Source organism: Micromesistius poutassou (genome assembly GCF_964030765.1).
Source record: "Micromesistius poutassou genome assembly, chromosome: 13".
In the NCBI taxonomy this organism is placed as follows: domain Eukaryota; kingdom Metazoa; phylum Chordata; class Actinopteri; order Gadiformes; family Gadidae; genus Micromesistius; species Micromesistius poutassou.
In genome coordinates, this window is record NC_140283.1 from 18,492,574 (window position 1) to 18,508,722 (window position 16,149).

General features: G+C 51.4%; 1 protein-coding gene across 1 annotated transcript; it reads left to right on the forward strand.

The window, feature by feature from the left end:
• The first annotated feature begins 5,475 nt into the window (after window positions 1–5,475).
• On the forward strand, window positions 5,476–16,118 carry LOC311357651 (neuroepithelial cell-transforming gene 1 protein-like). Its single transcript, XM_084477664.1, has 12 exons — window positions 5,476–5,708; window positions 7,021–7,087; window positions 7,395–7,454; window positions 7,714–7,821; window positions 8,388–8,543; window positions 8,790–8,852; window positions 9,723–9,819; window positions 9,941–10,020; window positions 10,820–11,077; window positions 12,671–12,841; window positions 13,517–13,703; window positions 14,374–16,118. The coding sequence occupies exons 1-12, from the start codon at window positions 5,578–5,580 to the stop codon at window positions 14,754–14,756; spliced, it is 1,761 nt and encodes a 586-aa protein (XP_084333790.1). The 5' UTR covers window positions 5,476–5,577; the 3' UTR covers window positions 14,757–16,118.
• The last annotated feature ends 31 nt before the right edge of the window (window positions 16,119–16,149 follow it).

The window sequence follows — 16,149 nt, forward strand, 5'->3', positions numbered from 1 at the left end:
GTGATAAACTCACCATGACAAATTAAATAAATTAATGTTTTTATGTTTCCCCTTCATGTCAGCGTAAATATGAAGGCTGTTCAACACAGATTTTAGCATGAAGAGGAACACACTTAGTGAGGTGAGGTAAACAAGTGCTCACGAGGGGTTAGGGGCTTAGCGATGGAGAGATTAATCCCATGAGATAATGTCTACGCATTACTCCCGTCTGCACATGTCATGCTGTGTTCGACAACTTCAACGGACTCGACTCAAAAAGGTGCGTACTCATTCAACGCACGATCACAAAATTTTCCACTTTGTGTCTCTCGTTCAAAACGTGACGTCTTGCTGCGGACGTGCCGAGGTGACCTTTGCGCCGCCGCCGCCGCCGCTGTCCTGCTCTCCTCTCACGCAGACGTGACGACCGGTTCGTTCGGGGTCAGGTTCAGGTCAGCGTCTTCCCAACGATGAACAGCCTGGAGGGCGTTCCGTTTCAGACGCCCGCCGGCTCGCTGGGGGACGCCCGGTGCCCGCTTGAACCGGCCGCTGGGTCCACACAAGACTTCACACCCGTCCCGGACTGCCCTCAGATCCTGCGGGACACCAAGGTGACAGACGTGAGCCCCCCCCCCCCCGTTGGTTCTGCTGGCTTAGCCTCATGTCACCGTCATCTTCCGTCCAGTAGGGAGTCTGGTAACGGTGCGCCAGCGGTGGGTTCATCTGTGGTTTTATATATATATATATATATATATGGATACATGGAACCTCTGCTGGTTTGTGTCCCCATTTTTTCCTCCAACCTTGCCCTGTAAAAGGTGCTACCGTCTCGGGTTGTTTGTACTATTCTTCGGGCACTGAGTTAACTGGGGTGACCTTTTATTCCGGATTCATCCCACAGCCTTGGCATTGAGGCCATGTGTGTGGGTCCAGTACCCCCAAAAAGCCCCCCCCCCCCTGATTCCCCACTTATTCCCTCACTGGTTGTACTCTCTTCCCAGTATGACTTTGCCCTGGAACGCCGGGTGCTGATTGGCTACGAGCCCGGCTACCAGAGCAGAGAGGCGTGGCCCGCCTCCCGGGCGCAGCGCCTCCCCAAGGCCCCGTCCTGCCCGCCGTTCTCCATGATGTTCAGCGGCCCCCAGGAGGAGGAGGAGGAGGAGGAGGAGGAGGAGCAGGGGGGGGGCGGCCCCTGGGCCGGCGGCGCGAGGAGGAGGAGGAGCAGCGACCAGCGGGACGCCGGCCCGCGGCCCCGCAGCCACAGCCTGAACGCCACCGACACGCGGCGCCTGCACCCGCACCCGCGCGCCGCCTGCGCCCGCTTCCGCACCCTGAACCCGGACGACGAGGCCGGGTACTCTGAGGACGACGAGGGCTCGTCCACCGACGACGGCGCCGCCGCCGCCGCCCGCCTCCTCGTGGTCCGAGGGCGCTCCGGCAGCTGCTCCCCGAAGTACACGGCCCCCAGGTTCCCCAGGGAGCTCCACGCCGGGCCCCCCCCCTGGGGGGGGGGGGGCGCCGCCGCCGCACTGCAGGCACGGTGCCCCCCCCCCCGGGCAGGGGGGCCCGGCCCGGCCGCTGTCTGCCTCCGCCGGGGGCCGCAGGCCGCAGCCCCCCCCCCCCACCGGAGCAGAGCCTCCGCGGCAGCCCCCCCTGCCCCGGGGGGAAGCACTGCAGGAAGAAGCAGGCCTCGCTGGGCTCCGCCAACAGGAAGTACGCCGGCGCTGGCGGCGGCGGCGGCGGCGGCGGCGGCGGCGGCGGCGTAGGGACGCAGGCCGTCTGCGGCGCTCAGGTCCGACCGCCGCAGCAGAGGCCGTCCTCCGCCGGGTCGGCCGTCAAGAACCACAGGCAGAAGGTCAGGACACACACACACACAGAGAGACACACACGCAGAGACACACACACGCACGCACGCACACACACACACACGCAGAGACACACACACACACACACACACACACACACGTAGAGACACACAGGTAGAGACACACACACACACACACACACACACACACACGCAGAGACACACACACACAGAGACACACACACACACACACACACACACACACAGAGATACACACACACACACACACACACACAGACACACACACGTAGAGACACACAGGTAGAGACACACAGGTAGAGACACACACACACACACACACACACACACACACGCAGAAGGTCAACACGCAGAGACACACACAGAAAGAAACACACACACAGAAACGCACACAGGCAGAAGGTGAGCTCCGCTGCCTGTCTCACTGCCTGTCTCTCTCTCTCTCTCTCCTCCTCGTGCCGCCGCTGTCCGTCTCCAGGCCCCCCGAGCGGCGGGGCCCCCCCGCGGCGTCTCCTTCGACCACTCCGAGGAGCTGCTGTGGGCGCTCAGCGAGGACGAGCGGGAGCTGCTGGGGGCCGTCACCCGGAGCGGCTACCCGCTACGCAACGCCATCCTGGCCCTGCAGAAGACGGCCTCCCGCAGCCCCGAGCAGGTAGGTCACACCTCCTCTGGTCCCGCTCCTCAACTAACTCATTAAACCTTAATTGTTTATGTGTCCTTACTTCAAACTTGTATGTTCCTCATATCCCTGTATTCCTATATCCCATATGAGAATATATATGGATATATATATTCCACATGGAGGGAGAGCGGGTCGGCTGGTCGACCGGAAGGTCGCTGGTTCGATCCCCGCCGGCTCCTCCTCCTCCTCCTCCTCCTCCTCCTCCTCCTCCTCCTCCTCCTAGCTGTAGAGTGTGGAGGTGTCCCCTGAGCGAGACGCCCTCACCCCTGACTGCTCCCTGACCCGCTGGGCTGGTCGCCCTGCGTGGCGGTCGACTCCACCGCCTGTCGGTGTGTGAACGTGTGCGTGAATGAACGGGTGAATGTGAGGCAGTGTTGTGAAAAGCGCTATGCCGCTGGTTAGAACAGCCCGCTGTGTGAACGCAGTCCGTTCACCGTTTACATATATTCTATGTTCCTGACCGTATCTCTACAGATCCTGAGTTACCTGGAGGCCAAGAGTCACCTGTGTGAGCTGGGATACGAGGAGGCCCAGGTAGAGGAGGCCCTGGAGATGTTCCAGAACTCTGAGAGCAAGGTGAGGGCAGAGTCCTCCACGCCAAAGACAACAACACACCTTCCTCCGGGACTTGAGGAACTGCAGTTCTGACACCAAACACCTCTGCTCGTCTGCTCTCCAGGCGTCAGAGTTCCTGCGGCTCCTGGCCCAGTTCCGGGAGATGGGATTCCAGCAGAGCGCCATTAAAGAGGTTCTTCTGGTCCACGAGAACCACCGCGAGAGGGCTCTGGAGGAGCTCATGAATCACACAGCCTAACAAGACAACCCCCCCCCCCCCCCCACACACACACACACACCCCTCTTACACACTTATTGTGTGTTGTACGTCCTGGCACTCAAACGTAGTACTTAGCATTGTGTAGCGTCTTATCCTAGCTATCTGTGTTGTGTACAGGGAATGGGTTAACCTAGTGATGGTTAGTGTATACAGGGAATGGGTTAACCTAGTGGTGGTTAGTGTATACGGGGAATGGGTTAACCTAGTGATGGTTAGTGTATACGGGGAATGGGTTAACCTAGTGGTGGTTAGTGTATACGGGGAACGGGTTAACCTAGTGATGGTTAGTGTATACGGGGGAATGGGTTAACCTAGTGATGGTGAGTGCTGGCTCTTGGTTCTATGAACATCCTCACTGTACCCACAGAGATATAGTGTTGTTTCTCTTTCTTCTGACTAATGTACTTATTGTGAGTCACTTTGGATAAAAGTGTCGGCTAAATGTGTAAATGTAAGTTCTTAATGTCTGTTAAAGGCTTAAAGACCGGGTAAACCAAATTCAGTATTTTTCTTCTTATCATATTAATTAGGCCTTAAATGTGTCCCCCAAAACATGTAAAAAATATTTTTCCCATTCATCATTTCCTTGAGGAGCTAGGCCTCAGAGAATGTTCTGTGTGCAGGTTTAAAATGGGCGGGTCTACATCGAAGACCGCTTTACGTAAAGCGGTCTTCGATGTAGACCCGCCCCCTGCTGCCCTCTAGGTATAAATACATTAACCGCGCACTAGCATTCTGTGGTTTCACCCGTCTATGGTTTTACCGATCACGAGTCTCGAGTTTGAATTGTCAGTTTGCAGCTAGCTTGCCCGTTATGCCTCTTCAACCTCGTTGGTGCATCTTCCCTGGATGCCACAGTGGGAAACGTAACGTTAACGGTTCGTTTACTTTATTTAAGTTTCCGACCGAAGACGGTCTCTCTCCGGTGATGGGCGTGGTTTCCTGGCCTGCAGCGCACACGCCCCCACCGTCCTGAGCCAGGGATTACTGCTCATTTTTCATCAACTTTGAAGCATAATTTTATATACTTCGCGATTTTTTTAGTCCTTCAAATTTGGCAGGGTGGTTAATAATATATTTTTCTGTGGTATTATAAACTCAAAACCCATAATTATTCTTGGTTTACCCGGTCTTTAATGTTCAGTCATTTACACTCGCCGTAGGGATTATGATCGTTTCATATACCAATAGTCAAATTTGTTAGACAATTTTTTTCTTAGCTATAGAGGTGTTGATGCGTACCAAGCTCGTGATAATTGCGATAATCTTTTTTGTGTAGTCATGAAATAAAGTGAACGATGAACACCTACGTTAACTCTTCATGGATGTCCGGTGGACGTTACACACTTTACACTTGATGTCTTTGTGTGGTTGGATGTTTCTGTACTGATCACTAGACGCTGGCCGGGTCCTCTCTACATTGCAGGACAACTGACCAGACATATAGGTCAGTAACGGGGTCAATGTCAGAATATTAAGGACGGGAACAGCAGCCACACATTAAGTGTATGGGGGGGTCTAGTGTGACAGAAGTGTAGCTCCCTATTCATATGTAATCAATATGAATAGGGATATCTTATATAAGATATTGTAACATGACTGGGAAATAAATGTCAGACTTTGCGTATAATAACCTTATATTATAATATTATTTATATTATTATAATTATATTATTTATATTATTATTATTATAAATAATATATATTATAATATATTTATTATAATAAGTAAGTTAAAGAACAAGCGGTAGACGGTGTGCGCATGCGTGAACACACGCAGTTAGGCCGTAAACGGCCAACAAGTTTATTCCTCTAATAATATGATATTACAATATTATAACTACTCGACACAACCTTTTGGTCATCATAATAATTATAATAATCATAATAATTATAATAAGAGCCATATCGAGGGTTACGACCGGGTTTACGACGACATCATCCCGCCATTGTCGTAAACCGCTCCGCCCCCCCCCCCTACATCCAAGCCGCTCTGTGATTGGCTAATCCGCCCCCCCCCGCAGCGGGAGCCGCTCTGCGATTGGCAGATCCCGCCCCATGCAACGGAGCGGCTCCGCGATTGGCTGACCCCGAGGAATCCGCCATATTCAAACTCTCCGCTGTCCTCGCTTTAGAACGAGTGTCACTACATATACCTGTCCTCTGTTTGTTTACATCCGCGCGTTCGATAATCAACTAATAAGACGCTATTAATTAGGACTAGGAATCTCCGTGTACATGGAGGAGGGCGAGGACGCGACGTGCACCGGGATGAAGAGTAATAAGAAGCAGCAGCTCCGCAGGACGGCCTCCCGGACGGACAGCATCGGACCCGCGTCCCCCGAGGCCCGGGCCCACAATAGGAAGAAGTAAGGCGGCCGCTCCTCCTCCTCCTCCGCCACCGCCACCACCCCTGGTCCCGTGATATCTATGGTCCTCCGGTTATATATTCCTATATATATATATTGGTCTTATCTTCACCATTCATGGACCCTGAGGGCTGCTCGGGTCTTAGAAACCGCGGCGCCGTTTTCCATCTTGTTATCATGATGGTGGGGTGTGTGTGTGTGTGTGTGTGTGTGTGTGTGTGTGTGTGTGTGTGTGTGTGTGTGTGTGTGTGTGTGTGTGTGTGTGTGTGTGTGTGTGTGTGTGTGTGTGTGTGTGTGTGTAAACGAGACAGCGTCTAAACAAGACATGTAGGTCAGGTACACCCCTGTAATAATGGGTCAATATCAGAATATCTAGCATCAGGAAAACGGCAAGAGTGGGTTTATGGTGTGGATGTGTGTGTGTGTGTTTGCATGCGTTTTGTGTATGTATGTGTGTGTTGTGTTGTGGGTGGACGTGTTGTGCGCCGGTGCGTGTTGTGTGTGTGTGTGTGTGTGTGTGTGTTTCAGCCAGGCCTGTCCCCTCATTGACCTTTGACCTGACAGGTTCAGGCATGGTGGCCCTACTGATGGTCTCCGAGTAACTTTATTAGTGTGAATGCTGGAGCGTTCACACCCTAGATATCGAAATCTTTATTATTTTTTATTCTGTCAATACTTTGGTCCTCTTCTCCTTCGCCGTACTTTCAGCTACAGAAACCATTCAAATATCAAAACAGCTTTGTAACAACATGATGGCTCGCCAGAGCCCAGAGCTAGGCTCGCCAGAGCCCAGAGATAGGCTTGCTTCGTTTGAGAACGAGGGAGGAGCTGAGTCTGAACGACTCAGCGGAGAACCGATTCACCGCTATCATGAAATCCATCACTAATTTTCAGCAATGCTTTGCACTTTTTATTCAGCTGTCAGCATTCACACGCGTTTTCTGCAGGAAAATGCATTTCCTAGTTTGACTTTACTCATGTACTTACTCTACTCTACTATGTAATATCAGGGTCACATAAGTATAACCAAAGAGTAACAACCGTGTAACCACGGTTGCGGGTCTGATTTTAAGAAGGAAAGTCCCCTGCATTGCTCAGTATTCAACACGGACACTCAGTGTCTCCACATATGACCCGAAACATTAAGCCAGATTATCGAAGGTGGTATTCGATTCACAACGCGGCTACGGATACGACCCACGTTTGAACAACATGGTGTCCAATAGGACGGCGTGTGTGTGTGTGTCATTGATGACTGCTGCCGTCAGATGTAGGTCAAGCTGAGTAACTCCTTTCCCCTGCTGGTCCGCAGACCCCCGCTGCAGAGAGGAAGCTCCTTCACCTTCCTCACTCCAGGGACGCCGTGGGACTTCAGTCTGGTGAGCCCCCCCCCCCCCCGCTGACCATATGAGGACACTGTGCTGGACAACAGTTCATTCATTGTATAATTTAAGTGTGTGGGGGGGGGGGGCAGAATATTTAGATTTATGGAAAAATACTATGACTAACCAACCAGTGCATAATTGTTTTTAATTTTTAGTCGCATAGTATTTTTCATTCTAGTGAAGTGAATAGATTGAAAACCAATATATTTGTGATATGTCAGTGGCAGTGCATCTCGTTTCTGATTGGCTTGTCGGACCGGGTGAATTCAACCAAACCCCCGTGCATCGTTTACATCCACAGAAAAGAAAACGCAAAGAGAAGGACGACGACACGGTCAGCCTCTCCAGCTTTGATCTCAAGGTGAGAGAGCTTTGATTTGGGATCACTTCGCTCTTTGACTCTTTTTCACTGTTTAATAGACATAGCATTAACCACAATATAATTGAATAGAACCCAACCACTAGTAACCATGAGTTCAAGTGTTATCCGTTAATGCTTTCAGAAGAGGAGAGAGAGAGAGAAAGCCCTCTTCCGTTTCTAAATGGTGATTCATGAATTATTGACGGTCAAATGTCACACCGCCGCTCTGAACGCGCCCGCTGTGTTCCCTGATCCCCAGGAGCCGAGCAACAAGCGGGTGAGGCCGCTGGTGAAGGTCACCTCGTTGGCCAACCTCATGTCGCCGTCCAAGAACGCAGCCGTCCGCCGCTTTGGACAGACGCTCCAGGTAAACCAGTGAAACCAGTTTGATCAGCCAGCCATTAGGAAGGGGCGGCATGTGGCTCAGGAGGTCGAACGGGTTGGCTCGTAACCGGAAGGCTGCTGGTTGCGATCCCCGGCTCCCCAGAGTGTCCGTGGCTGACTGAATGTGTGCATGAACGGGTGAATGTGAGGCGATATTGTGAAGCACTTTGAGTGGCCGCTGGTTAGAAGAGCGCAGTATGAAAGGCAGTCCATTACCATTAGATGTTATTACATAGCCCACTCTGTAGTGGTAGTATCCACCCGGATGTGTGTATGCATGCTGGATGGATCAGCCTTCCATTTGGTACGGTCCACTGAGAGTGGATCAGTCCACTGGGAGTGCTGGTAGCTTGATCTCTCTATACTCCCATCGTGAGGTGGGCACCCCCAGGTGTGACGTCACTAGAGGGTTGATTTTTTTAAATGGCTTGTATGTATGGCCGATCACATCGCCCCCTGGTGGTGGTGGTATCATTCAGCACTTTAACCGATGGTCTCTGCTGTGTAGTTTTAAAAATGTGTTCCAACCCAAACGTTGTCCTCCTCCAGTCCATGTCCAGCAAGTCCCCGGGGATGTCCCTCAGAGCCGCCAGCAAGGGGGCCGGCCCCACGCCCACCAAGCGCAGGAACAGCACGCTGTGGTCGGAGAGCCTGGACGTCCACCAGAAGAGCGCCTTCTCCACCAAGGAGATCAAGAGACAAGAGGTATAGAGCGGGCGGGCTGGAAGTACGCTCGGGAGAGAGAGCCAAGGGGAACACTTTACTAACTTTACTTTAGACCTGGAGCATGCGTGTTCACACACTGCTCCGTTTTGTGGTGGTTTTATTCTGTTCCTTCTCTCTCTCTCTCTCTCTCTCTCTCTCTCTCTCTCTCTCTCTCTCTCTCTCTCTCTCTCTCTCTCTCTCTCTCTCTCTCTCTCTCTCTCTCTCTCTCTCTCTCTCTCAACTCAGGCCATCCACGAACTGTACAGGGGCGAGCAGGATCTCATAGAAGACCTCCAGCTGGCGCGAAAGGTCAGTGGATCTGAGAACCTGCTGGCAGAACCTCACAGGGTCCACGTGTTCTGGGTTCGAACCCCCGATGTCCGGAGTCTACCAGCAGGCACCCTGGAGCATATAATCGATTTATTATGTGTTCCGAGTACTTCTATGAGGAACATCTGCGTCAACTGACTTCTTCAAGACTCACTTGTTCAGAGTTCACCTGACTCTGCATAGCCTCCCCCCTTACCCCCCACACCCCCCTCACACACTTATTGTATGTTGTACGTCCTGGCACTTAAAAATAGTACTTAAAATCATCTAGCTTCTTATCCTAGCTATCTCTGTTGTATACGGGGAATGGGTTAACCTAGTGATGGTTAGTGTATATGGGGAATGGGTTAACCTAGTGATGGTTAGTGTGTACGGGGAATGGGTTAACCTAGTGATGGTTAGTGTACACGGGGAATGGGTTAACCTAGTGATGGTTAGTGTATACGGGGAATGGGTTAACCTAGTGATGGTTAGTGTATACGGGGAATGGGTTAACCTAGTGATGGTTAGTGTGTACGGGGAATGGGTTAACCTAGTGATGGTTAGTGTATACGGGGAATGGGTTAACCTAGTGATGGTTAGTGTATACGGGGAACGGGTTAACCTAGTGATGGTTAGTGTGTACGGGGAATGGGTTAACCTAGTGATGGTTAGTGTGTACGGGGAATGGGTTAACCTAGTGATGGTTAGTGGTTGGCTCTTGGTTCTATGAACATCCTCACTGTACCCACAGAGATATATTGTTGTTTCTCTTTCTTCTGACACATGTACTTTTATTGTAAGTCGCTTTGGATAAAAGCGTCCGCTGAACCTAAACGTACCCCCCCTGGTTCCCCCCCCCGCCTCCAGGCGTACCACGACCCCATGCTGAAGCTCTCCATCATGACGGCGGAGGAGCTGGCCCACATCTTCGGGGAGCTGGACACCTACATCCCCCTTCACGAGGGTAGGTCTCAGGGATAGAGCCCTCGTCACCCAGGCCCCCCCCCCCCTCCTCGTGTCCTCCCGGGTACGGCTGTATGAACCACGCCTGTGCCTTTTTTTTATTTTTTTCCCTGTGTCTGCAGATCTGTACGCTAAGCTCACCGAGAGCGCTGCCGGTCCCAGCGGCACCGTCGGCCAGATTGGACAGATCGTCATCGATTGGGTATGTGTTGTTTAAACTGATGCGGGGCCACTGATGAATACCATCGTGTGTGTCTTTTTTATTTTAAAGCAACTATAGTTTTAAACGATTTAAAAAATATCTATATTTTTAACATCGTAATAATTTTTATCATCTTTGTTACGGCGTGCCTATATTATGTGTACGGATAATATACTTTTTAAAATGGTATCTATCTCTTTTTATCTGCTCTTACTGGTCTTATCTGTCCCTTACCTGACCTGACATTCAGATTTGCATTCCTTTTCAAACGGTCGTTGCGTTTCTTACCGGTCATTGTTTGCTCCTGATATGGAGGCAGAGATGGAAAACACTGTTGACTCAGCGCACACACACACAACCCTCACACAACCCTCACACCACTCAGGGGCCAACATTGACACAGGACCTAGTTACGACACGCGGAAGGCATGTGGCTCAGGAGGTAGAGCGGGTCGGCTGGTCACTGGAAGGTCGCTGGTTCGATCCCCGGCTCCTCCTCTTCCTCCTAGCTGTGAGTGTGGAGGTGTCCCTGAGCGAGACGCCCTCACCCTGACTGCTCCCTGACCCACTGGCTGTCGCCCTGCGTGGCTGACTCCGCCGTCGGTGTTTGAATGTGTGCATGAATGAACGGGTGAATGTGAGGCGATATTGTACAGCACTTTGAGTGGCCGCTGGTTAGTACAGCGCTGTGTGAACGCAGTCTGTTTACCTTTGAACAGTGTGAAGGTAACCAACCCGCCGCCCTGTCCCCTCCCTCCCTCCCTCCCTCCCCCCCCTCCCTCCCCCCCCCCCCCCCCAGCTCCCGGGCCTGAACTCCTACAAGGTGTACTGCAGCCACCAGCTGGCGGCCAAGGCCCTGCTGGACCGCAAGAAGCAGGACAAGCGCGTGCAGGACTTCCTGCAGCGCTGCCTGGAGTCGCCCTTCAGCAGGAAGCTGGACCTGTGGAGCTTCCTGGACATCCCGCGCTCGCGGCTGGTCAAGTACCCGCTCCTGTTCCGGGAGATCCTCCGCCACACGCCCGCCGAGCACCCGGACGTCGCCAGTCTGGAGACGGCCGTACGTTGATTTCCCCCCCCCCCCCCCCCTCGTTGCGATGCTTCTGTCCCTCTCCCCAGTCTGTCCCTCCCCCAGTCTGTCCTGTTGTAGCTGATGACCAGCGAAGTTCACGCTGTGTTGTTGAGTCATTATGGGATGCTGTACCCGTCAGCCATTCATCAGACGGGGAATGCAGACATTCATTCATTCATTCAAGTCATTCATGAGCAGCTAGACAGACGTACGGCGTGTTGCTCTGGAGTGCGTACAAGTAGCATGGGGTCGTTGGGGATCAAAGCAGGACTTTCCATCATGCTATCCATACATATGTAGGGATCTATAACCATTAGAATAGAGTATCAGTGATTCCTTATTGGTGAGGAGGCCAGTAAAGTGTCTCTTTCTATATAATCTAAATATATATATATATATATATATATATATATATATATATCTATATCTATAGGCGTGTTCCCATTGAGGAACTTCTTGGAAAGTGACTCAGTGTTTTGGCTAGCTTCACTAGCTGGTCTGTTAGTGAGACTAGAGCTTCACTAGCTCTAGTCTGTTAGTGAGACTAGAGCTTCACTAGCTCTAGTCTGTTAGTGAGACTAGAGCTTCACTAGCTGTAGTCTGTTAGTGAGCCTAGAGCTTCACTAGCTGGTCTGTTAGTGAGACTATAGCTTCACTAGCTCTAGTCTGTTAGTGAGACTAGAGCTTCACTAGCTGGTCTGTTAGTGAGACTAGAGCTTCACTAGCTGTAGTCTGTTAGTGAGACTATAGCTTCACTAGCTGGTCTGTTAGTGAGACTAGAGCTTCACTAGCTGTAGTCTGTTAGTGAGACTATAGCTTCACTAGCTCTAGTCTGTTAGTGAGACTATAGCTTCACTAGCTGTAGTCTGTTAGTGAGACTAGAGCTTCACTAGCTCTAGTCTGTTAGTGAGACTAGAGCTTCACTAGCTGTAGTCTGTTAGTGAGACTAGAGCTTCACTAGCTGGTCTGTTAGTGAGACTAGAGCTTCACTAGCTCTAGTCTGTTAGTGAGACTAGAGCTTCACTAGCTCTAGTCCGTTAGTGAGACTAGAGCTTCACTAGCTGGTCTGTTAGTGAGACTAGAGCTTCACTAGCTGGTCTGTTAGTGAGACTAGAGCTTCACTAGCTCTAGTCTGTTAGTGAGACTAGAGCTTCACTAGCTCTAGTCTGTTAGTGAGACTAGAGCTTCACTAGCTCTAGTCTGTTAGTGAGACTAGAGCTTCACTAGCTCTAGTCTGTTAGTGAGACTAGAGCTTCACTAGCTCTAGCCTGTTAGTGAGACTATAGCTTCACTAGCTGTAGTCTGTTAGTGAGACTAGAGCTTCACTAGCTCTAGCCTGTTAGTGAGACTATAGCTTCACTAGCTGTAGTCTGTTAGTGAGACTAGAGCTTCACTAGCTCTAGTCCGTTAGTGAGACTAGAGCTTCACTAGCTCTAGTCTGTTAGTGAGACTAGAGCTTCACTAGCTCTAGTCTGTTAGTGAGACTAGAGCTTCACTAGCTCTAGTCTGTTAGTGAGACTAGAGCTTCACTAGCTCTAGTCCGTCAGCCTTACCGACGCTGTCCCCCCCCCCCCCCCTCAGATCGCCATCATCCAGGGCATCCTGTCCGACATCAACGTGAAGAAGGGCGAGTCTGAGTGCCAGTACTACATCGACAAGCTGGAGTACCTGGACGACCGGCAGAGGGACCCGCTGATCGACAGCTGCAAGAGCCTATCGTGTCACGGCGAGCTGAGGAACAAGAGCGGCTCGGTGAGACGCTGTTCTTCACACTCAACATCACTCATTCACACGTCACCCTCATCACCCTCATCACCCTCATCATCATCCATGCTGGAGTCTCAATGAGAGTTGTTCCGATACTGATACCAGTATCGGAAATTCCTCCGATACCTCCACCTAATATGCAGTGTCGGGTATCGGCGTGTCGGAGCGTCTATCCGATCACATGACACGTCACATGACTCATTTAGAACATCACAGACACTACGCTGTTATGTCTGGAAAAACACAGACGCTTAACAACAAGAATACAAAAGTATTATAATTATTATAACGACAGATGATGAATGTAACCGATCTAGTTCTGCTGGGAAAACAAATGAGTTGACAGTTAAGTGAACAGACTCTACATTGACGTCATCTTAAGAGAAGCCTTCAATAAGAACACGTTCTGTTAGTGGTTACGGTACAACGCTAGACGCTGTATCGGTATATAATCGGTATCGGCCGATAACAAAGTTCAGGAATCAGAATCGGGAAGGATGAAGAATGGTATCGGAACATCTCTAATCACCATCATCATCATCCTCATCATCCTCATCCTCCTCTCAATGCGTGACCCTGTGACCCCGGCGGCCGCAGTAGTAACCACGGCGATGGTGTGTGTGTGTGTGTGTGTGTCTGTCTTCCCTCCCCTCCCTGCAGAAGCTGCACGTGTTTCTGTTCTCGGAGCTGCTGGTGCTGACGCGGCCCGTGACCCGCAACGAGCGCAGCTGCTTCCAGGTGTACCGGCAGCCCATCCCCGTGCGGGACCTGGCCCTGGAGGACCTGCCCGACGGCGACGCCCGCATGGGCGGCTCCTTCAGGGGCGCCTTCACCAACGGGGAGAAAGGTGGGCCGAGGCGTTTTGTTTTGTGGGGGCGGAGTCGTTGGCTGTGACGGGACGGCGCTCGTGAGCGGGTCCGTCTGTCACAACCCGAGGATCACACTAGTAGCGGTCTTTCACGATCGTTTAACTCGCTGGTTTGGGGTTCAGTTAATGCTAGTTAATATAGTAACTAGTCTCCGCTGGTGGTCAGTTAAAGTGTAATGGATGCCGGGCGGGTTGATCACACTTTAGTGGTCTGTCGTTTAACTCACGGGTTAGGGGGTTAATACTCGGTGACTAGTCTCAGCTGGTAGTCAGTTTAACTCGCGGGTTAGGGGGTTAATACTCGGTGACTAGTCTCGGCTGGTCGGTGAAACTGGTGAACGTTGAAACGTAATGGATGCCGGGCAGATGACCACACGCGTGCTGGTCTTCCACGGTCACCATTTGACCCACCGGTGAGGGCTTTTAAAGATCAGACCAAGTGAAGAAGGCGTGGCCTGTAGTGCACCTCCTACGACCCCCGTGTTCACCCTTGTTTGTCTCTCTCTCTCTCTCTCGCCCTCCCTCTCTCTCTTTCTCCCATCTCTCTCTCCCTCCCTCCCTCCCTCTCTCTTTCTCCTGTCTCTCTCTCTCTCCCTCTCTTTCTCCCCCTCTCTCCCTCCCTCTCTCCCCCTCTCTCCTCCCCCTCCAGCCAAGAACGTGTTCCGCGTCCGCTCCCTGGACCCGTCCCACGGCCAGTCTCACACGCTGCAGGTCAACGACGTCTACCACAAGCAGCAGTGGCTCAACTGCCTCCGCGGCGCCCTGGCCCTGCAGCCCGCCGGGCCCCCCCGGGTCCAGCCCGAGACCGCCGCCGCCGCCGCCACCGCCGCCGCCGGCCACCCCCTCCCGGTCTCCTCCCGGCGCCGCTCCTCCTCCTCCACCTCCACCGTCTCCCTGGACAACGCGGAGGAGGAGGAGGAGGTGGTGGACGAGAACAGCTGCCCGGACGCTGCCGTCGCCGCCGCCCCCCACCAGTCCCGGTCCAAGAAGAGGTTCCGCGGGTCGCTGAGGAGGAAGGAGACGGGGGTGTAGGAGGAGGAGGCCCCCCCCCCCCACCCGGGGGGGTTTGTGTTGGAAGACGCTCGCTGTGTGTCTGTGTGTGTTTGTGTCTATCGTTGTTGGAACGCGGCCGTGTGTGGTCTGACTGTAACGATGATTTCAGGTGAGACCACTGTGAGTGTGAGTGTTGACTCTCCCTCTCGCTGACTTTATACGCGTATAACGAGGATAGGGAGGGGGGGGAATCCCCTCCAATCGCTTCCGTCCAAAAATTATTATGTTTTACTTTTCTTTGTTCCGATTTAGAGGGAGGAAAAAAAAAAGAAGTGTGTATTTAGTTTACAAAATGTGTTTTTGATGTTTGTTTACGTGCGGCGGTTAAATGGTTGTGGGATTCGTTTCCACGGCAGCGTTTGACGTTCATACCACTGTTGTTGTAGCTCTTAAGAATTTGATTATTCTAAATTCTAATTGGTTTTCCTTATTATTTTGCTGTGTGTCTTTGTGAAGGCAAGAACAAATACTGATTTGTACGTCGATGTCTTTCGGGAAAGACGAAATGTTGTGGTCCAAGAGATCCGAGTTCTTTTGAGAACTCGGATCGATTTTTTTTTTTTACGTCAATGAAACATTTCATAGAAATTAGTGTAGTGATGCCGTGTTGTGTTTTGCGCAAAACATTGTGTGAATCTGGTGTTGTGTAATGTGAATCTGGTTACGTACTGAGAATGAGAACAGGGGAAAAAAAAGTGCTTAAAGTGTATTCCTGTATTCGTCTGTTTACCCAAATGACATTAACTTAGACGATTGTATTTACATATTCACAATAAAAGATGTATTAAATATGTACAAATGATAACATTGTTACTGTCCATTTCTGAGCTATATTCCATGTATGATGAAACCAACAATTTCCAAGATAATGCCTAAAATATACAACATTCACTTTAACTTAATAAAATAAAATCAGCCAATTTCCAGATTGATCCGGAGCAGAAAAAAAAATTCAAGTCTGTTGAAATCAGCCGTATATCCGCGTGTAACGTCATTTCTGGCAGAAGCAGAAACGATGTGCAGAATGATCCGTGTCTAGACCACACAACGTTCACAACGCTTTGCACCCATGACCCATTTTGCAGTCTGAAGATTCTTGCAACCCCCAGCCCCTTCCACCTTCCATGTTGTGCAGCTGCTTCCCCCACACAGCCTCTTAACTCCACCGACATCTCCCCGTCACACAACCACACCCAGGGGGTGTAGGAAGTAGCAGTCTGCTTATGGCTTTGGATCACGAGTCACTTGATATAAAAGGGGCCCTTTATCGAACGTACATATTTATAAAAAAACGGATCATCAAATAGCTGCTCATGTAGCTTTTACAAGTCACCAATCTCCTGCCCCCCCCCCCCCCCCCCTCCCCACCCTA